The 22,177-nt window shown below is 38.7% G+C and overlaps 2 protein-coding genes across 4 annotated transcripts in view; one reads left to right on the top strand and one right to left on the bottom strand.

Moving 5' to 3' along the window:
• Nucleotides 1-22,177, bottom strand: part of UBAC2 (UBA domain containing 2) — a 185,341-nt gene that overhangs the window by 113,528 nt on the left and 49,636 nt on the right. The window lies entirely within an intron of this gene.
• GPR18 (G protein-coupled receptor 18) lies at nt 14,386-21,440 on the top strand. The gene is made up of 2 exons (XM_007960757.3): nt 14,386-15,814; nt 18,808-21,440. The coding sequence occupies exon 2, from the start codon at nt 18,842-18,844 to the stop codon at nt 19,835-19,837; it is 996 nt and encodes a 331-aa protein (XP_007958948.1). The 5' UTR covers nt 14,386-15,814; nt 18,808-18,841; the 3' UTR covers nt 19,838-21,440.

Below are 22,177 nucleotides of genomic sequence, written 5' to 3'. Positions count from 1 at the left end.
AAAAAAAAAAGATGAAAACTGGACCTGTCCAGGAGACTGAACTTCTAGATAATAGGATTTCCAGAAAGAATTGAGAAAAATGGAAGAGGAAGTGATCAAAATAATTCAGAAAAAATTCAAGAAGAGAAATACAGGGATTACCTGATTGACAGGGCCCACACCAAGCGTACAACCTAAATGGATGAATCTGTTTGGATTCATCACTCTAAAGCACCTCATCAAAACTGTCACAAATTATTAATAATCAGATCAACACTAAATTCATCAACAGCCACACTGTAAGGTAGCTACTGGTGACAAGAGATAGCATTTCCTTACCCATTTCTTCCTCTACATCTTTCCTTTCCCCCAGGACAGGCAAATTACTATATAAACAAACTGCTTATTCTCAATACTGCTAATTTCTGAGAGTTTAAAAGTGAATCCCTCACTAGCCAAGACACCTCTGGAACCTCACCAAACAGGAGTGGATCACAAAGGTCCTGCAGTGGCTGTGGGTTCTCTATCCTGGGCACTCACTGCCCCTCTTAACCTAACTGACTCTGCCAAAGAACACCTTTCAGGGAAACAGGAGTTCAGAGGCCAAAATCACTAGGCAACCTTAGAACACAGTGACAACAAAAAAGAAACAAACTGAACAGTATTACTAAGTAGGAAAGCAACATTTTTAGAAAAGATGAACCTCAAGTGATAAAATATATTAATAGATATACTAATAGAAGAGATAAAAGAAAATATTATTATCTCAAATTCCAGCTGAATTTGTAAAGATAACTGATTAATTTACTCTAAAATTTATATGGAAGAGTAGTTAGGTTAATCTTGAAAAAGATGAACCAAAAAAAAGTAACCTGTTCTACTAGATATCAATATATACTACAAAACAAAATAGTTAAAAATACTAGCGCATGAACAGACATATGGACCAATAGAATAAAGCAGATACACACACAGACTCAAAATGTACACACACACACACACACACACTGCTGAGCACTGAACTGTGTCTCCCACCCCTAAATTCATATGTTGAAGCACTAGCCCCCAATGCTGTGCACCGAACTGTGTCTCCCACCCCTAAATTCATATGTTGAAGCATTAGCCCCCAATGTGGTGGTATTTGGAGGTAGGACCTTTGGGAGGCAATTAGGTTAGGTCATGGATGGTCATGAGGGTGGGGTCCCCACAGTGAGATTAGTGCCCTTGCAAGAGGAGGAAGAGAGACCAAAGTGAGCTCTCTCAGCCATGTAAGGACACATCAAGAGGGTGGCCATCTGCAAATCAGGCCCTCACCAGAACTTGACCATGTCAACATTCTGATCTTGGACTTCTAGCCTCCAAAACTGTGAGAAAATAAACTTCTGTGTAAACCACTCAGGCTTTGACAGCATGAGTTTACTAAGACACTCATATATCCTATAACCCTACATTCCTGCTCCTGGGTTTATATGCCAAAGAGAGTCTGTCACAGGCCCATGAGAATAGCTTAAGAGTAAGGATATAGATAATACAAGGTGGCCATGAGTTGATCAGTGTTGAAGGTGGGTGACGTTGAAACATGGGGTTCATTATAGTGTTCTCTCCTTTCTTACACATGCTTAAAAATTCCTCTAATAAACCCAGACAACAGAAACAAAGATAGAAATTAAAATATGGGCTGCTTCAGTGGCCCACAAGGGACTTGACCTAGATACAAGCCCCTGGAGTTGTGGGCTGGGATTTTTAGGTCTAGTAGAGCTAGAAGAGGTGACCTCAAGCAGCTCAAGGAAAGAGAGCTGGGACTGAGCCCAGACCATCAAAGATCACTGTCTTTTAGAGAGAAGACTAAAAATATTCCATTTATAGTCTGCTGAAACAACAAAGAAAGTTAGCTTACATTAAAAGCCTTGGAAACAAAAAGATCAAACAGTTCTAACAAAAAATTAAAATCTAAGGCCAACATCATACCTGAATTTGTGACCTAGATTTACCCCCACTTGAACGGTCTGGGTGCTAAGGTAAGAAAATAACATAAAAGCTAATCCAGGACAACAAAAACCCCTCAGGAGCCAGCAGTAGTAAACACAAAATCCGTCAACAGAGATACTTTCACGAGCTGGGGGACATGGGGATTCCAAGAGCAAACGAAACCACTGAAAATGAGTTCACAATAAAAAATTAAAACTGTAAGAAACAACAGACTACCCTGAGGGAGAATTTGATAACCTGAGAAGCAGAAGTGAAAAACAATGTGAAAACTATAAGTATGTATAAAATGATTAAGTACTTTTTTAAAAAAGAATGGGAAACAATGAAAAGATAGCACAGGCCAACATGACTTCATCTCCCAAAGCATCATGCAATGGCTTCCGAATGCCCTGATTAAAGGCCAAAATTAGTACAATGGCCTGAAAGGCCAGTGACCACTTACCTCTCCGGTCTCACCTCCTACTATCTCCCCACACCCCGTCCCCCCACCACTCTGCTCCAGCTGTCCACGTATGGAAGGTCCCGTCTCCACCTGAGGGCCTTGGCATTGGCAGTCTCTGATACCTGGCATACTTTCCCCAAGATCTCCACATAGCTCACTCCTTGACCCCTTCAGGTCTCTGCTCAAATATTACCTGATCTCGGAAGCTTTTCCTGACTAGAATCATTAAAACTGCAATCCCACTGACACCCTGGCATTCCCTTCCCTAGTTTATTTAGTTTTGTACAACATAGATCATGATCTGGCATATATATATATATTATAAATTTTTATTTTGTTTACTGTCTTTTACCCTCGATTACAATGTACAGTCAATGAGGACAAAGATTTTGTCTGTTTTGATCAGTGCAGGATCCTCAGAGCCCAGAACAACGTTTATCATAAAGTAGGTGCTCAACAAATAATCTAACAAGAGGAAAAGAGAATGCAAACAGATTGGGGAAATCAGAAAAGAACCGATTGCTCTTGTAAAATACGAGGTAGAATTCTCTCATTCATTCATGCATGCATACATGCTGAAACATTTACTAAGTGGCTACTTTATACAAGGAAGTGTCAAGGTGTTCTCTTCCTCACTTTGGAAATTCTTTCTTCTCCTAAAACATGACTGAAATTGACTTTCCCAATAATTCTCCATAAAATATTAGCACACTTTCTAAGTTAATAAAAGTACACGATGTACTGAAAATAATCTTTTACAGTTCAGCTTCCTGTTCCTTATTTTTATCCTTCTTCAGAACTCATGTGCATGTCCATACCACCAACCATCAATTTCTACCTAACTATGTTGTAAGTACAAACTCTCATTCCCTACTTACTTACTTTCTGGGTTTTGAAAATATTCTACTTGTTGTTGATACCAATATACTCTTGGACATTGATATAGAAATGTAAAAAGTAGGAATTAAAATCTAACACTTGATCTGTGCCCAAGAATTAGCTAAGGAACATTATTTAGGAAGACAAAAGCTGACGACTATAAATGTGACCATAGGGGGCCGGGCGCGGTGGTTCAAGCCTGTAATCCCAGCACTTTGGGAGGCCGAGACGGGTGGATCACGAGGTCAGGAGATCGAGACCATCCTGGCTAACATGGTGAAACCCCGTCTCTACTAAAAAATGCAAAAAAAAAAAAAAATATTCACCTCTGCTAAATTCCAATTATTTTCTTATTAATATTTACATATATGTGCATTCTAGTGAAAACAGTCTGTGGCTCATATAAGACTTCAAAGAGACACAAAATGGCAAACAATATTACTATATGCCCTTGATAAAAATATCTGTTTACAATTCTCTTTGATTAGCCCAATAATTTTTAGATAATGATTATTTTTTTCTTTAATGTTACTATTAGGGCCAAGTAGTGTGTCACCTCACCTTACGTAGTTAAAATCTGGAACTGTGCTGTGCTGAGCCCATGAATAATCACAACTAAAAATCATTCTTAGGTTTACATCATAGGAGTTTCACAATTGCTATACCAGTGGTGTTTAAAATAATTTATTGTGTTGTTTAGGAAAAAGTTAACATATGTACACAATACCAGTTTTTAATTCTAACTACAGCACACATCTTTTTGAAATAGTCATAGGGTATCAAACTGTTAAAGGTATTTGTATAAAGTATAATACCATTCTGTTATTTATTACAAAAATGTTTCACCATATGAGCCCCATTTAATAACTTCTTTTAGAGGAATTAAAGCTTTTATCAAGTTCTACGTAACACTGCCATCTAGTGCAGTGTTACTGCAGGCAATGCCTATTGAACTGCTGAGCATGCTCATTTCAGAAAGGGGAAAACAGCTTTAACATGGAAGCTTACAGAGTCTAAAGTACTGTAAGAATTCGTAGTAACAATATGAAAAATGTAATTTATTTTGAATATTTTATTTTATAAATGTTTCAAATATGTCACCCTAGCAACTCATTATTTAGCTCTTACCTTAATAGTGTCAGGATTTTCTCATTCTGTTCCTCTTTAAGTATTTATAAAGACTTTCTGGAAGCATGTACTTCAAAATTTAAAAATACTTCTTGCTTATACGAAAGCAAAAAATCAATCACTTAGATTATATAGGAAAAATATCAAACCTCTTTGTATTACAGAATTTATTTGAGTAATGTAATAATAACTCTACATTGCAGTGAATTATGTCCTGGAACAAGTTCTGCTGTACCAGTACGAGGCTGCACAGAACATCCTGGAAAATGTGGTCCTTGACTGGACTCCAATTAATTTCTCTAGTTCTCTAAGCCTACCTGTGAATCTCACAATAAAGAAGAGCACAGAATCAGAATATAGCTCATTTAAACCACAGAATGCTCCTGGTTTAAAGGGATTTCATAGGCACTCCATTTGTGTTACCTACCAGTGAGTGGACCTCCTGCAACACCCCTGCCTCGCACTCTCCCAGCCACTGCCTGAGTATCCTCAGTGTCAAATTCAGCAGCTCCCAAGGGAGATCACTTCATCTTGAGACAGTGAGTGCTGCAAAGTTACTCCTTATGCCAAGTCCAAAGCTATACACTGTAGCATGTCCCCGTGGTCTTCATTCACCACAGGCCATCCGCCCCTTATTTAACTCCTCTTTCACTGGGCAGCCCTTTCAACAGTGGAAGACAGTTCTGCCCCAGTTCCTTCTCTCTGGGGTAAGCAATCCCTGTTCTCCACCTGTTTCTCCCATGGCCAGTCTCCATCTCCACCCCATCCTGATGCCAACCTGGACCACAGCAACACCCTTGTTTCCCTGTAATCCTACAAATGGCATCTGGGAGCACATTAGTGTCAACTGGCAGTTACTCCATGATGCCATTTCACAAGCCAAACAACTCTGCCATTCAGTGTCTCTACAGCTGATTTTTTAAGACTCAAGAGAAAGACCTCTTTCTCTTACCTTCTTTACCTTTTGTGTTTCTTTTTTTTTTTTTAAAGATAGAGTCTCACTCTGTAGCCCAGGCTGAATGGAGTGCAGTGGCAGGATCATGGATCACTGTAGCCTTGGCCCTCCAGGTTCAGGTGATCCTCCCACCTCAGCCTCCTAGGTAGCTGAGACTACAGGCACACACCACCACGCCTGACTAATTTTTTGTATTTTATGTAGACACAAGGTTTCGCTATGTTGCCCAGGCTGGTCTCCAACTCCTGAACTCAAACCATCCACCTGCCTTCACCTCCCAAAGTGCTGAGATTACAGGTGTGAGCCACCATGCCCGGCCTCCTTCTATGTTTCATATTTTGACTATAAAGCCCAAAACTCCAGCTTGCTGAGGCAGCTAATGTGTTAGAGCTATTGCTCTTCTGAGAAGACTGCTAGCAGCTCCCCCAAAACCCACTGTTCCCTTATCTCCAGGGACACCGCTGCCCGGGTAAGATTACATCTCCCAGCCTCCCTATGATTAGGTGCGGCCACGTGACCAAGTTCTTGCCAATGGTTTGGGAGCAGAATTGACAAATGCAACCTCGAAGGCACCTGGGGAAAGGCAATCCCTCCTCCTGCATGCCCCTTCTTTCCTCCATGCCAGCTGGAAGCAGAACCCATGGAGTCTCCTTGGAAGGCACATGTTGAGGAGAGCAGAGCTGCTCCACCAGCCCAGGCCCCTGACGACCTACTGGTACAGAGCCTGCCTACCCCACAGGGTGGTTACAAAAGTGAAATGAACATCTGTGCTCTTTGAGCCACTGTGTCAGCGGTTTGTTACAGGAGCTTCGCCTCCACCATTACTGAAATATCCTCCTAGTTTTTGTAATTTGCAAATCCAATGAGCAAACACACTATATTTTGGTATATTTTTATCACTGATAAAATATTAATCAGAACAGCAGGGACCAAGAATGCTATAAAAAGATAAGTGTTACTCTTTCAATTTCAAAAGACTGTAATAATAAAGGCAGATAGTTTTCAGAGCATAAGAAAGCAGCACTAGCAAGCGGAAGGCTCTGAAGTGAGCAGACTCTGGAACAGAGCTAGTTTCTTCCTGCCTTACTTATATCCTCCTGGACAAGGCAAAGGTGCTGAGGACTGCAGGAAAACACTGCTTCGGCTTAAGTCATGAGGAAAGGTTCCAAAATGACTCATTGATTTTACTCAGGATAACTTCCCCTCACCATTTAGAAATCCAAAGTTATGATATTCATCCTTATCATTAGTATATGATAAATGAGCAGGCCTAAAATATGCTCCAAAAATTGCATCAAAGGACACAATCAACAAAGAAAAGAGGCACCCTATGGAATAAGAGAAAAAATATTTGCAAATCATCTGATAAGGGGTTAACATCTAGATTACATAAAGAGCTCCTACAACTCAACGACCAAGAAACAAACAACCCGATTAACAAATGGGCAAAGAACTTGAATAGGCATTTATCTAAAGAAGAAATATAAATGGCCAAGAAACCCATGAAAAGATTTTCGAAGTCACTCATCATCAGAAGTGGAAATGAAACCACCATGAGATACCACCTTATGCCCATGAGGATGGCTACTACAGGAAAGGAAGAGAGGGCGGGGAAGGAGGGGAGGGAAGGGCGAGCACGAGAGAGGTATGCGTGTGAGTCAAGATAGGGAGAAACTGGGCATTGTGTTGCTGGTGCAGCTGCTGGGGAAAACGGTACAGCCATTCCCCAACAAACTAAAACCAGAATTACCACATGATCCGGCAATTTCACTTTCAGGGGTATAACCCAAAAGAACTAAAAGTAGGGACTGAAGAGATATTTGCTGTATGATGGATACAGGCTTTCAGTCTGGGTAGACAAAAATGTCCTGGAGATTGGCTGCACAACAATGTGAATGAACTTAACACTACTAACCTGCACATTTAAACATGGTCAAGATGATAAATTTTCTAATATATATATGTATTTTTTAACATGTCTAATTTGTTCTAAGGCCACATTTATGTTTAATATCTTAGTATGATATCAGATACAAATAAGAGTAAAAATGGAATCTTCTCAAGGCCCTAACCCAGGAATACACATAGTCCTACAGAGGAAAACTGTTTCCTAAAAAAGAGGATGCTTCCAAAGAGGGCAGAAAATGGTCTACAAGCCAAAATGTTTCAGAGTAAGCTTGTCCAAGCTGCAGCCCTGGGGCCACATGGGCCCAGGACAGCTTTGAATGCAGTCTAACACAAATTAGTAACCTTTCTTAAAATATTATGAGTTTTTTTCACGATTTTTTCTTTATCATCAGCTATCATTAGTGTTAGTGTATTTTATGTGTGGCCCAAGACAGTTCTCCCTATGTGGCCCAGGGAAGCCAAAAGATTGGCCACCTTGCTTTACAGGTGTAAGTTCATATCTATTATATAAAACTATATATTATAAAGTATTATGTAACATAATATAAAAATATTCATAAAGTGACATTAAAATATTTTATAATATTCCACCAACTAACAGCTTTTGAAAAAATTTATTTCAATTTTGAAAAGACTTTAGAACGGGTAAAGGTGAAGAGCTCCAAGACCACTAATCATCTGTAGGTGGCAGTAGAAGCACAGTATTTACGTCAAAGCAGCCCTGAACTATCAGTCGGTATGGAAAACTGGAGACCATACGTAAGAAATCTAGATCTAGTTCATGTTCAAATAAACTGTGTGAGTACTCCTACATTCAATAAATTGCAACTAGCTTCTCTGATACAAAACCTTTTTAACTTGCCCACTTTCACTTTAAAACCTCTACACAGCCAATCCCAATCTACCTATTTCTTTTTGCCTCATTATTTTATTTGATAGGTCTTTGTGATTGTATCTACCTAGAAACATTAGCCATTCATTTTTTGAGACATGGTATAACCTTTCTTACAGAAAAACACAAACACCAGTCGAATCCATATGCCTGTTAACTGAGGGCCTGCTGGGTGAAGCACTACTCTAGATATCCTGAAACGTTTGAAGATGCACGTGCCAGGTCCTTGTTCACAAGACACACACAAAACGAGAACAAGAAGAAAAGGGGTGAAAGTGCAATCAGGGATCAGTATCCACACAACTGTCAAAGAGAGATGTGTCACAGATACTTCAAACTCCAGTTCTAAAACCTGTAGTTACTGATCCTAAATCAAATGTTCCGTTCATGTTAGAAGAGCAAACCCTACACCAGAGGCAGAAAGATGTAAGCCAAAGGTCTGAGACCCTTCATTCCAAAGAAGCACAGCAGCAGCTGGCCTGGGGGTCTCAGGGTGGTCCTGCCTGCCTCCTTCCTTCCCTTCTCTGTTAAGACTCCCTCTAGACTGTGTGGCTTGCTGAGCGCAAGAGGCTGTATGAGCTGAAAATCACAAACTTCTCATAAAGTCTACCCATACAAATAATATTAGCAATAAGAAGATAATATTGCTGCAAATATTCAACTGAATGGAGCACTAGTTTTATTTTATAAGCATACAAGGGAGAGTTCTGGTAAACACCTCGTCTGAGTAACCAAAATCAATGCAGTTTTATTACCAAGGAAAAAATAACATGTCTTCCTCTGTAGGTTGATTATAATGTCTTCAAGAGGTCGACATACATGCTGAAGAACAATAAAATAATAATAATAATACTAATAATAAAAGATGGCAAAGATCAGGAACTAAAGTGACCCCATCAGGGGACTGAGTGCTTTGCATTTAGAGTAGGCCCAAACTTCAGCAGACACATTCTTGGTTTTCCTCCCTGGGATGAAGACTCAGGAAATGAATCCTGGATGCATTCAGGCTTCCATGCAGACTCCTGCCAGCTCCTATCCACAGTCCTACAGAAATTCAGAGGAACACCAAAGGTAAATACTCTCTGCAATGGAAAGAGTTGGGGAGAGGAATGCCTTCAAATTACACAAGGCTGGAAGTGGATGACCCCAAACAGAAGGCCTCACCCAACTTCCCCTAGGGAGAGAGACCATCAGAGAAATGAGCTAACAGGGTTAAGACAACGTGGTCAATTAGTGGCACAGACTGGGCTCCTGCACAGCTATCCAGTCCCAGTCTAAAGACAGGAAAAATATAAACACGCTACAAAGAAAAAAAAGGGACAAACGAGGCCGAGAGAACTAGTACTTAGTGTCTACAGCATGGACTTCACACAAGCTATAAGACAGTTTTTGAACAGGAAAGGTAACACATATATAGAAAAGTGCAACATGCCAGAAAATCCATTTGCTTCTTTTCCCTTCCCTAGCCTGTTCTCTGTCCCAGAGGCTGGTGGGTCCAAGCACCATGCAAAGGCTCATAGCCCCCTGGCTTCCAGCTAAGTCCTGCTAACAGGAGCCTCAGGGGAGATTTCGGCCAAGAGGAACCTGAGGTCAGGGTGTTTATTTCCCTGGTTCCTTCCTGTAAGGGAACCTCAGGCTTGACCGTCTCTCAAAAGAAAAGCACTGCTCCAAGCAGCTGACTTGACTGGAATCTCTCCTTCCAAGTTCTAGCAACTTCTCCCTCCCTTGATCTCTTTGGGCCTAAGCGTGGTGAGGGTAAGAAAAGCAACAGCTCCAAGATCCTGCTGTGCAGATGATGGGGGCCCCTTCCTTACTATTACACATGCCCACACCCCACCCAAAAGGTTTACCACCTAAGCATGAATTCCTAAGCACTGTATTTTCATTTCGTCTGCTTTTTGAAATTTATACAAATGGAATCATATGATATGAATTCCTTCATGTCTGGCTTTTTCAACTTAACACTAGATTCATGAGATTCATCCATGCTGTTCTATCTGCCCTATCTATCATCAATTGTGATTGTGACTGGCACTCCACTCTATGCCTACACCACAAGTGACTTATTCATTCTATAGTTGGTGAACATTCAAGTTGTTCCTAATTTGGAGTTGTTGTAAATAATGTTACCGTGAACATTCTTGTCCATGTCTCCTGGTACGCAGCATGTGTTTTTCCTGGTTATAGACCTAGAAGTGGACTCTGAGTCATGGAGTGTTGGTATCTTCACTTTAATACTTAATATTAAACCGTTTTCCATGTTTAAACTCCCACCAGCAATGTTCCTTGTTACTTGATATCCTCATCACTCAACATCCTTGCCACCACTTTGCATTATCTGTCTTTTTCATCGTAGACATGCTGGCGAATGGCTAATACCTTACTGTGGTTTTAATTTTCATTTTCCCAATTACTAATAAAAGGTTGAGCAGACTTACATGTTGCTGACCATTTGGATCTACTCATTCTTGAGTGCTTGCTCAAGTCTTTCGGCCACTGAATGGCAGAGATCTCAGACACCACAATTAACATGTACAAGCTGCCAGAATCCAGCTATAAAACCTTTCCTTGAGAATATCAACTCATTAGCACGAAACGGGGAGATAAAAAGATGGTCTATTCCCTCAGGAGACTGTTTGCTATAAGTCAAATTACCATTTATGATGATTCTCTATTAAGTAGGGCCAACTTCAACAATACTTACTAAAACAAAGTATAATATCATAATGCAAAATACAGAAAGAACATACACTCTGAGAGTCATGAGTAAATATTTCTGGGTCACACCATGTAAACTACATACTTTACAGTCGGCATGAAGATTAAATTAGCTCAAGCATGTGAGGCTCTCAGAATCATGCCTGACGGTCACCTCTGATTACCTTTCATAATTTAGGTAAGAATAATGGCAGAGATTATAAAAAATCCTAAGTAACTTGTCTTAAACCAACAACCCTCAACCTTACAAGTACATGGTTACTTTTACTATACAGATGGCTGTGTACTAAAATCATCAACCACACACACTATTATATAGGTTTGTGTTTAAATAACCTGATAACACATCTTTTGTTCCTTTACCAATTCTGACCCGCCACAAGTCCTTTTTTTTTGAGATGGAGTCCTGCTCTGTCACCTAGACTGGAGTCCAGTCTCAGCTCACTGGGATCTCGGCTCACTGCAACCTCCACTTTCCAGGTTCAAGCAATTCTCCTGCCTCAGCCTCTTGAGTAGCTGGGATTATAGGCACACACCACCATGCCCAGCTAACTTTTGTATTTTTAGTAGAGACAGGGTTTTGCCATGTTGGCCAGGCTGGTCTCGAACTCCTGACCTCAGGTGATCCACCCACCTCAGCCTCCCAAAGTACTGGGATTACAGGCATGAGCCACCGCGCCTGGCCCTCCTCTTTCTTCTGAAATGCACTTCCTCATATTACTAGGTGTTAAATATACAGTGGTTCCCCCTTATTCTCAGGGGATACATTCCGAGACCTCCAGTGGATGCCTGAAACTGCAGATAGTACCAAACCCTATACTTACTATTTTTTTCCTGTACATACGTACCTATGATAAAGTTTAACTTATGCATTAGGCTTAGTACCCTTGTGTTTTGGTACTATTATTAAGTAAAATAAGGGTTACTGGAATACAAGCACTGTGACACCGTGACAGTGAGCCTGATCACTAAGGTGGCTATGAAAGTGACTAACGGGTAGGAATGTCTACAGTGTGGAGACACTGGACAAAGGGAGGACTCATGTCCTGGGGAGGAAGGAGCAGGACAGTGAGAGATTTCATCATGCTGCTCAGAACGGCATGCGATTGAAAACTTACGAATTGTTTATTTCTAGAATTTTCCATTTAATATTTTCAGACCACAATTGACTGAAGGTAACTGAAGCCTCAGACAGCAAAATTGTGCATGAGGGGACTACTGTATACCCATTTCCATCTGCACCTCTGGTAACTATGAGATCAGAATGTGCAGTGGAAGGTTGTGTGCCTCACAATAACCACGGAGTTGTACTCAATCTGCTGCCTTGGCGACTCTGGATCTCTGCTCCGACAGTACAATGTCACATTGCAAACTCTTGGCCTGGGGTCCTATAGGACTTCAGTGGCTCCAGGACTGATTTCACTGCCATCACTTATATATGGTTAGATCTGGGTTCAACTTGTTTGCTGTGAGGTAAGTGTCTGAACGTCTACATGTCTACAAATCTTTAAAACTACACACAAAAATTGCTAAAGACAAGAAATTTGGGAATATTAAATTTACAATACAATTTAGGAAACCAAACAGACAGGAGGTATACTAACTGGGTTAGAAGATTATAGCTGTAAATTGTTCGGACTTAAGAAAAACCACACATTTAGACAAATAGTTTCTCAATCTTCTTTACCCAGAAACTCTTACTATTCAACATATCTCCCCTACACCTGCACCCAAAGAGCAGTCAGTTGAGATACAAGTTTGAGAAACAGAAAGGAGGGGACAAAGATTGGAGGATGTCAAGGCCAAAGGATAAGCCTCTCCTCTAGTTCAGAGCACTCTTTGTCTGCCTCACACCCTCTTCTCCCTGGGGACTGGCTGTGTGCTGACTGTCCCCATGCTGGGATACATGAACAGTAACAACAGTGGACCCCTGGTCCCTGCACTGATGGGAGGCAACAAGGATAAGCTGCCCTCACACTTGCTATGCTAACAGAACAGGAAATATTATTTTACCTGTGGCATAGACAAATGTCTAATATAGAAGCATGTTTTATAGTGGGAATTTGCTATACAGATCTATTAACTACATGCTTTCTCATTAAAAACTGGCTTAACTGAATTATATTCACTCAAAAACTGGTTTCTAGTGCTAAAATCAAAATTCCCTTATGGCTTTTAATACTGAAACCAAAACCCAAAACTGCAGCTAAAACACATTATTTGATAAAGCAAAGGGAATCTTGCAGTCTCTGGGAATAAGTAAAATCCCTCTTTTGCAAGTGAAAAATTTATCTTTCACTCATATTCCAAAGTAAGTGAAAAAAAGCCACATGAATAGTGCCTGAATAAGTTCCTCTGTTTGGAAAGAAAAAAGAAAAAAATCATTACGTTCAAGTGTTAAAGAAACTTGTGTCTACACCATACAAGTTGAAAGCTTGACTCATTGTTTACTTACTGTCAAATGATTTGGGCAGTTTCTTTTCATGATAACTCCCTGCCAACACAAAACCATTTCGAAGATCCAGGAGCACAGAAAATCGGGGTCAATGCTACAGGGCTCATGGGTTGCTGGAGAAGACTACAGGCCTCAGGCCCTTGCCTAAGTCTCCCCATCTCATAAGCTAGTCAAAGTGTCCCTGCCTGCTGACTCGAGACCCAGACATTTATCCATTCCTCCCCCAACCTCTCCACTTCTTCACCTACTTGTTCAGTCAGAAATTCAACCAATATGAAATGCCTCTTCTCTACACACATATGCAACACATGCCAACTCTCAAGGAATGCAATTTAGTGGAGGAGAAAAAGCAAGTAAATATGCAGTAACAATGCAAACATGTGCCACTACAGGGATAGGTACCAAGTGCTAAGGAAACCTGTAGGGATGAACGACCAGCCCAGCTTCGGATGGCAGAGAAAGCTTCCTGGAGAAGGTAGTTACAAGAATAAAGAGAAGCAGGCCACGCCATCAGGTGGGAGACAGTGGTAAGGAATGCCACAGTGGGTGGAACAGCATGTGAGAGGCAGGAAGAGCAAATGTAGCCAGTCCAGAGGGCTGGAATGGAGAGTGAGATGAGGAAAAAGTGAGAGTTCACCCCAACCTGAAGCCAGGCCTATGGAGAGCCCTCAGGTCTCCTGGATGCCTCCTCTAAGGGCCTGGCAATTCAGAAACGAGAATGCCCCTGTGTACCATGAAGAACTCAAGTCTTGATGAGAGGACTCTTCTAGACACATGCCATCAATGTATCTGTTGATTTTAGCAGCAATGGGGAAGCTAATCAATACTTAATTTTAGAAAAGTAGTAAGCTATGTGAATAAGGCAAAGGACAGATTAGGTCTGCAGGCAGGCCGATTTCTGTCCAGCTGAAATATCAAACTCCTGTGTGATGTATGAAATATAACATCACATATCAAAAATTGATGAACGTAATTCAGCCATAAGAAGTCATATCTAGTGGACAGATCAATATAATCACCTTGGAAGAAGTTATTACAGTGGGAGAAACTGGGCCTGGCTTTACCCTGAGTTCTTAAGCAAGGAACTGCTCTTCAATTTCTTCATCCACACAAGAAATAGTTGCTATGGTTGTCTCCAATACTGCTAAAACCCATCATTCTGGCATTGCTATTTGATAAAATATCAAAACTATTTTATCACCAGAGACAAGGATTTAAGTAACTTTTCTAAGCCACAGACTTACTATGGTTTTGTCTGAGGAAAAAAAAAAAAAAAAAGGATGACCCCAAACTGTCTAAAATTCAAAAAACAAATACATTTAAGTTCATGAACCTTTTAAAAGTTGACAAACCATGCAAACCAAATATAAAGATAATTAAAATTTTAGGATAAGCAAATGAGAGGATAAATTTTTTTTAAGAAATGAGAAAGTAAAACAAAAATTAACCTAACAAGGCAGGCAGTGATTCGTTGCTCACTTCCCTTACTGCTGGTTTCATTTCCCTTCTTAGGTGAAAACACTCCTAATATGTAAATCGGTCCACTAAAGACTTCAGAGTCCTTTCTGTTAAGATTTGCAGAAATTTTTATGCAAAAGAAATTATTTCTAGACTTCCATGCACTAGAAAAGCAGACTTACAAAATACAGCAAACTAAAGTGGATAAATGTATGTGGCAAAGCAGAAGCAAATAATCAAGGATCCTACTTTTAAACATTTAGAATTGTTTAAATAGTAAAAAGTGGAAATGTGGATATTCTATGATTTTTAAGAACTTGGTAGTAAAAAGTCAGACTCCATTTAGGATTACCTACTAAGTGCCAGGTACTATGTTAAGCACTTGGGACCTTTCTGGTTTAGGGCCCTCACAATCCTGCTGGATGGTATTATCTCTATTTCAACTGTACAGAAATGAAGTAGGAACAAAGGGTTAGTCAGAGTGGGCAGGTAACTAGACAAAGTCACACAGCTTAGAAAAGCAAAGAAGCTAGACTTTAAACCCCCTTTTACTCAATATCAAATCTCCTTCTCTTTCCATAGATGAGGCAGACTTTAAGCATCAAAGTACACAAACTGAAGAAATTTTGTCCTTTGTATATAATTCTCTTAAATATATGCCATCATTTCAAGGGGAATTTATGCTAAGTGTGACTTCATAAACAAATCATTTGTGAGAGAGAAAAACCACATCCAGGGTAAAGTCATAAAGTGAAAAAGCCTATTTCAGAGAGCACTTCCTGAGACAAAGCAGCAATTACAGGCAGCCCAGCACCAACTCCCATGCCAAGCATTACACTGGAAACTACTTTTTAAAGCAACAAAAGAGTCTAAAACAAAATAAAACATTTCTTAAACACACAGTTTCCAGAAAGAGCTATTTTAACAGAAGCAACACAAAGATATCCCTTCGACAGAAGTGGAAGTGCTGAAAAATGTTCATCTCTCATACAGACTTTTGATGGACAGGAGGTAAGCAGCATTTCATTAACTTCACGATTATTGTCAAAAGTAATGCTTTATGTACTATATTTCAAAAATCATTTCATTTTAATAATACAGGCTGGGCGTGATGGCCCACACCTGTAACTCTAGCACTTTGGGAGGCCAAGGCAGGAGGACCAGTTGTGCCCAGGAGCAACATAGTGAGACCCCGTCTCTATAAAAAAATAATAATAATAATTAAAAAATAAACGTAACAAACTATGTCGGTGAAAGACCTTGAAATAGGCTATATAATCATCTTTCCACAATACGATTTTACATTGATTTTCAATATTGCTTTACATTAATAGTAAATGTAATTTTTTTTCAACTTAAGAAAATGTTTATGGTAAATCATATGTATATTTAGAAATGTTAATCACATGGTTTCAATTACGTTGTTTCATGAAATAATGGTTAAGAAAAGAAAAGCTACAGATAGTCATGGTATCTACAGCTTTTAAAAAGCTGACTTTAAAGTCAATCACTTTTCAGTATTTATCCAAAAATGTATGTGGCAAAGCAGAAGCAAATAATCAAGGATCCTACTTTTAAACATTTAGAATTGTTAAACATTTTAAACATTTAGAATTGTTAAACTTTTTAAACATTTAGAATTGTTAAACATTTAGAATTGTTTAAATAGTAAAAAGTGGAAAAGTGGAAAAGTGGAATTGTGCTCTGTGTTTGCAGAGCACAATCAATACTATAATGCCTTTAAAACATATGCATCACTCATTTTTTTTCAAACTTGAGCAAATGAATACAAGTATTCGTGACAAGCTACATAAAAACTGCTTGAGCATAACGTGGGAAAAAAGACTCAAGATGGTTTGTAAGTACAGGACTTATGTCACAAAATTAAATGATGAGGATAGGTGAAGGGAGTCCTGATGCAATACTAAAAAAGAAAAACAAATACAAAATTTCATTTATATTATAATTGCTACTATTTAAGAATTCATTCCAGTTAAACATAAGATTTAAGCCTCCATGATTACTCTCCTTTGAATGACACTAGAGATATAATTTTTCTCTGTAACACTTTCCTCATTTGATAGAAATTAATATTCCAGTCACACCAATATTTGGAAAATTTAGTATGTTTTTAAATATATAGAATTATACTCCAAAATCATATTTAACCTAAATATTTGAGAAGGAAAGGAGAAGAAGGGAAGAAAGGGAAGGGGAAGGAGAAGGAGAAGGGGAAGGGGAAGGGGAAGGGGAAGGGGAAGGGAAAGGGGAAAGGGAAGGGAAGGGAGGGAAGGAAGCAAGGAAGGGAAGGGAAGGGAGGCAGGGAGGCAGGGAGGCAGGGAGGCAGGAAGGCAGGAAGGCAGGAAGGCAGGAAGGCAGGCAGGCAGGCAGGCAGGCAGGCAGGCACGTTTCTTGTGTTTATCCACAGCAATTGCTCAAGTTAATTTTTAATGATCAATAGCCCATGATGCCACTGACCACAGACAGCAAATCTCCCCCACAGTTTTCCTTAAAGAGAAATTCTGGGCTGATTTCAAGACAGCCCACTCTGCAAAGTGACATTTTTGAAGGAAACTTTTCATCCACCTCTATATTTCAAGGGGATGCCACAGGTTCCATCTCATTGCAGCAAAGTCTATTTTTAAAGTCTGTTGTTGGTGTTGTATCATGGGGGAGTGAAGTTTCACACTGAGGAGTCAATGATATTTGCAACCCCAAATAATCTCCTTTCCATTTAAAATGGGCAGGTTTTTTTTTTGGTGATGGAAATTTGTTAGTTTCTACATACACATCAAGTTACTGAATGACTTCTTATTAATATCTACTTGTCTTGGATACTCCTTATTTGGATTTACTTTGAAAATTTTTTAAATTTAAATAATATTGAAGCTTCTGAATCTAGATGGAATGAGGATATGAAAGTTACTAATAGCACTAGCTTGTTTTCAAGGTGCTGCTTTCTGTGAACCACTGAAGTAGAGCAGCTGAAATCACAAAACTTGGAAGACTTGGCATTACGTACTCCCAATTGTGCATTAGAAAATAGCTCATCTATTGCTCTAACAGTCTAGTTCTTGATCTGCTGACCATGGCACAAAACACTGCTGTTTCTAGACCTATGATAATTTAAAGAGAACATAAGGTAATAAATACTATGAAGTGTTTCCACTTTAAAAAAACAAAAAGTTTAATAGCCAGCTACACAAGTCTTCATTTTCAAACTAGAGATTTACAAACTAGAGTTTTTTAGCAAAGTAGAGTTGCTGTGAGTCATCTCATCAAAAGTTCCTTCCTTTATTTATTCATCAATTCAGTAAATATGTATTTATTGAGTACCTATTACATGCTCAACAGACAGTAGGGCTGCAGCTGTAACAAAGGAAAAGTTCCCATTCTCTCTCAAATGAGAACTACTGTGAATGCTCAGTAGTTAACCAGCCGAATGGTTCCTTGATTAATTTTCCATGTTTCTATTTACACATTTTATATATTAAAATTGTATTTAATGAACAAAAATACATTATTTGGACATTACACATCTGGTTGCAAAATATTTTAACAGAATGAAGATGATAAAAAGTGGCAAACAATTGTATTAAGAGTCAAAATTCAGAATCGCCTTTTCCCAATTAGTCCAAATTAAAGGACACTTATTACAGGAACAACTGCTACCTAATTTCATACTATAGGAAAAAATTGTAAAGAAATAGTTATTCTTGTAGGAAGAAGGGAAGTGAGCAGGGAGAGAGATGAATGAACTTGCCCAGTGAATTATGACACCAGGATCATTTTAATAGATTAATACAAATTAGTAATAATCTCTAGGGAACGGATTCCTTAATAAATACTAAGACACATAGAGTGAGTTTAACATAAAATGCTCTCAAACTCAAAATTCACTGGCAGTCAAGCTGAGTGGGAGAATGTTAAGCATTTGTTTTTTAACCGAGGATTTTATTCTTATTTTTCTTAACTATTCTTATTTTTCTTAACTATTTTTACAGTTTCTAAGTATCATGCCCACCAACAAGCTGTAAAATGATCACCCTGAACAATCAAGATCAACCTGTCCCTTTTAACAACTCACATCCAGATGAATACAAAATTGCAGCCCTTGTCTTCTATAGCTGTATCTTCATAATTGGATTATTTGTTAACATCACTGCATTATGGGTTTTCAGTTGTACCACCAAAAAGAGAACCACTGTAACCATCTACATGATGAATGTGGCATTAGTGGATTTGATATTTATAATGACTCTACCCTTTCGAATGTTTTATTATGCAAAAGATGAATGGCCATTTGGAGAGTACTTCTGCCAGATTCTTGGAGCTCTTACAGTGTTTTACCCAAGCATTGCTCTATGGCTTCTTGCCTTTATTAGTGCCGACAGATACATGGCCATTGTGCAGCCGAAGTATGCCAAAGAACTTAAAAACACGTGCAAAGCCGTGCTGGCGTGTGTGGGAGTCTGGATAATGACCCTGACCACAACCATCCCTCTGCTACTGCTCCATAAAGACCCGGATAAAGACTCCACCCCCGCCACCTGCCTCAAGATTTCTGACATCGTCTATCTAAAAGCTGTGAATGTGCTAAACTTTACTCGACTGACATTTTTTTTCTTGATTCCTTTGTTCATCATGATTGGGTGCTACTTGGTCATTATTCATAATCTCCTTCATGGCAGGACATCTAAGCTGAAACCCAAAGTCAAGGAGAAGTCCATAAGGATCATCATCACACTGCTGGTGCAGGTGCTCGTCTGCTTTATGCCCTTCCACATCTGTTTTGCTTTCCTGATGCTGGGAACGGGGGAGAACAGTTATAGCCCCTGGGGAGCCTTTACCACCTTCCTCATGAACCTCAGCACATGTCTGGATGTGATTCTCTACTACATCGTTTCAAAACAATTTCAGGCTCGAGTCATTAGTGTCATGCTATACCGTAATTACCTTCGAAGCATGCGCAGAAAAAGTTTCCGATCTGGTAGTTTACGGTCACTAAGTAATATAAACAGTGAAATGTTATGAATAATAGAAAGGTTCTTTATCTCAATCCCATCAAAATTCACTTCACTGACTACTCTGGCATCAATGGATATTCCGTAAAATATTATCAAGTCCCTTTTCTCTTGAAAAAAATAAATTCATCATCTTCATTTTAAAAACTTATATAAAACATTTTTGTGAATTATTCGGAGAAAAGCATCTGATTTGTCTTTCACAGTCAAGCCTTATTTACACAGATAATTAACTTTTTGCATTTCTATGTGCAAGTGACACATGTATGTTAATCAAGTCAGTATGGGGGAAATCAAACTACCATACAAAATAATTTGATTAAATTATTTTCTATTTAGATGCAGCTCCCTTAGGTCTAATTTGCACTAGGAATGGAATTATAAATCCAGTACTTCATGTCCCAAACACCGACTTCCAGAATTCCTATATAAGAAATTATGTTGAACTCATTACTGTTACTTACTACAAGGCAAAATTAACAGGAACAAGAACCCAAGGGGCCTGTAAAGGCCATCCCCATCAGCCCTCCCCTACTCTGAATTTATCCTTTTGAAAACAGAGGATGGTGATTCAAACACTGAGAGCCTACTACGCACCAAACCCGATTTAGGATTAATGATGAAAATCTAACCTGAGATGCTATTTCTATCCAACAATCCAAGTTCATTTCTATCATCTATCTACTATATGGTGAAATGCCATTCTCCAATACAAACAGTTTGTTCTTCTTATGTGGTTAAAGATCCCATTTTTACAAAAGAGGTTAATTGATTTTTTTCCCAGGCCATATGTCACAGTATAAATAGTACTATGGGAACCTTGGATTCTTAGCCTTGCCATTTAATTTCTCCTAATAAAGTAACAAACCAAGTAACTTATCCATCTAACCGAAAAAAACTGAAGTATAATCGGTAAAGCCCCTATTATTCTTAATACTTATGGAAGTAAAATAAATGATTCAACTATAACTTCCTCTCTGCTAAATTACCTTTATCATTCTTAACATGATCATATCCTACTGGGGCTTAGAACCAAATATATGCATTGGTTAGAAATTTATTTCTGGCTGGGCATGGTGGCTCACGCCTGTAATCCCAGCACTTTGGGAGGCTGAGGTGGACGGATCACTTGAGGTCAGGAGTTCGAGACCGGCCTGGCCAACATCGTGAAACCCTGTCTCTACTAAAAATACAAAAATTAGCCAGACATGATGACAGATTCCTGTAATCCCAGCTACTTGGGAGGCTGAGGCAGTAGAATAGCTTGAACCCAGGAGGCGGAGGCTGCTGTGAGCCCAGATCGCTCTATTGCACTCCAGCCTAGGCAACAGAGTGAGACTCTGTCTCAAAAAAAAAAACGAAATTGATTTCTGGAAAGAACATAGGTAAATTCATATTATTTAAAAATAAATAAATAAACACAAAAAGTCTAATAATAAAATGGCATTTTTGCACTAGACGGTCCCTTAGACAATCTTCTTAGTACAATTCTTCTGTTCCAAATATAAAAAACTGAGGTCTGAAGAGGTTATGTGACTTGCTCAGCTAAAGAACCACACCTAGAAACCAAAGTCAGTTCTTTCATGTCGAACACCAATTTTTCAATAATAAAAAGCAAACATGCTTAAACATTCTCAGAGCTACATAAAGTGGTACTGAGATGCAGTTTCTCAAAAAAGAGAAAAATACAAAGTTTTTAGTTTCAATAGTCAAATGATTAAAATACGTATCTTTATATACTTTATACACATAAAATAAGTATCTTTATAGATATTATATCTTTATTATTTATATCTTACATATAATTAACATATAATTATTTCTAAAACAAGAAAAACAACTCTTGTATTTGACATGTAAGTTTATTGTACACATATACATAGTCAGAGCCTACTCTCAACCATACAGATGAATCTACTCTTAAATGTATTAGATGGAAAAGTTATCTGCCAGAGCTTGTCTTGATAAGAAGAGTTTAGTCTCAAAGCAAAAAGCACAACAAAAGATTCTACTGATACAAAATCAACAAAGTGAAAATGTATGCTGTGATTCTCACAATAAAATTGTAAATAATCTAAATTATAATTTAACTGTAGATCACTTAAAAGTTATTTTTAAAATAATTTACTTAGCATTATAATCAAATATATTTTAACATAATACGTAAAAATTCAAAATTTCACTGTATTCTGGAAAACAATGTAACATCCACATATAAATACTAACAAAAAATAATAGGTATATAAGGCCAGATGTGTGGCAGGAATGAGTTACTAGAAATGCCTAATACATATGGCTTTTAATAATGGAGTTATTTCTACTTTCAAAACCTAACGGTTACATTTTCTGA

The sequence above is a fragment of the Chlorocebus sabaeus genome, chromosome 3 (assembly GCF_047675955.1).
Source record: "Chlorocebus sabaeus isolate Y175 chromosome 3, mChlSab1.0.hap1, whole genome shotgun sequence".
NCBI lineage: Eukaryota > Metazoa > Chordata > Mammalia > Primates > Cercopithecidae > Chlorocebus > Chlorocebus sabaeus.
The sequence above is the reverse complement of the archived record's forward strand: the minus strand, read 5'-3'. Positions and strand labels throughout refer to the sequence as shown.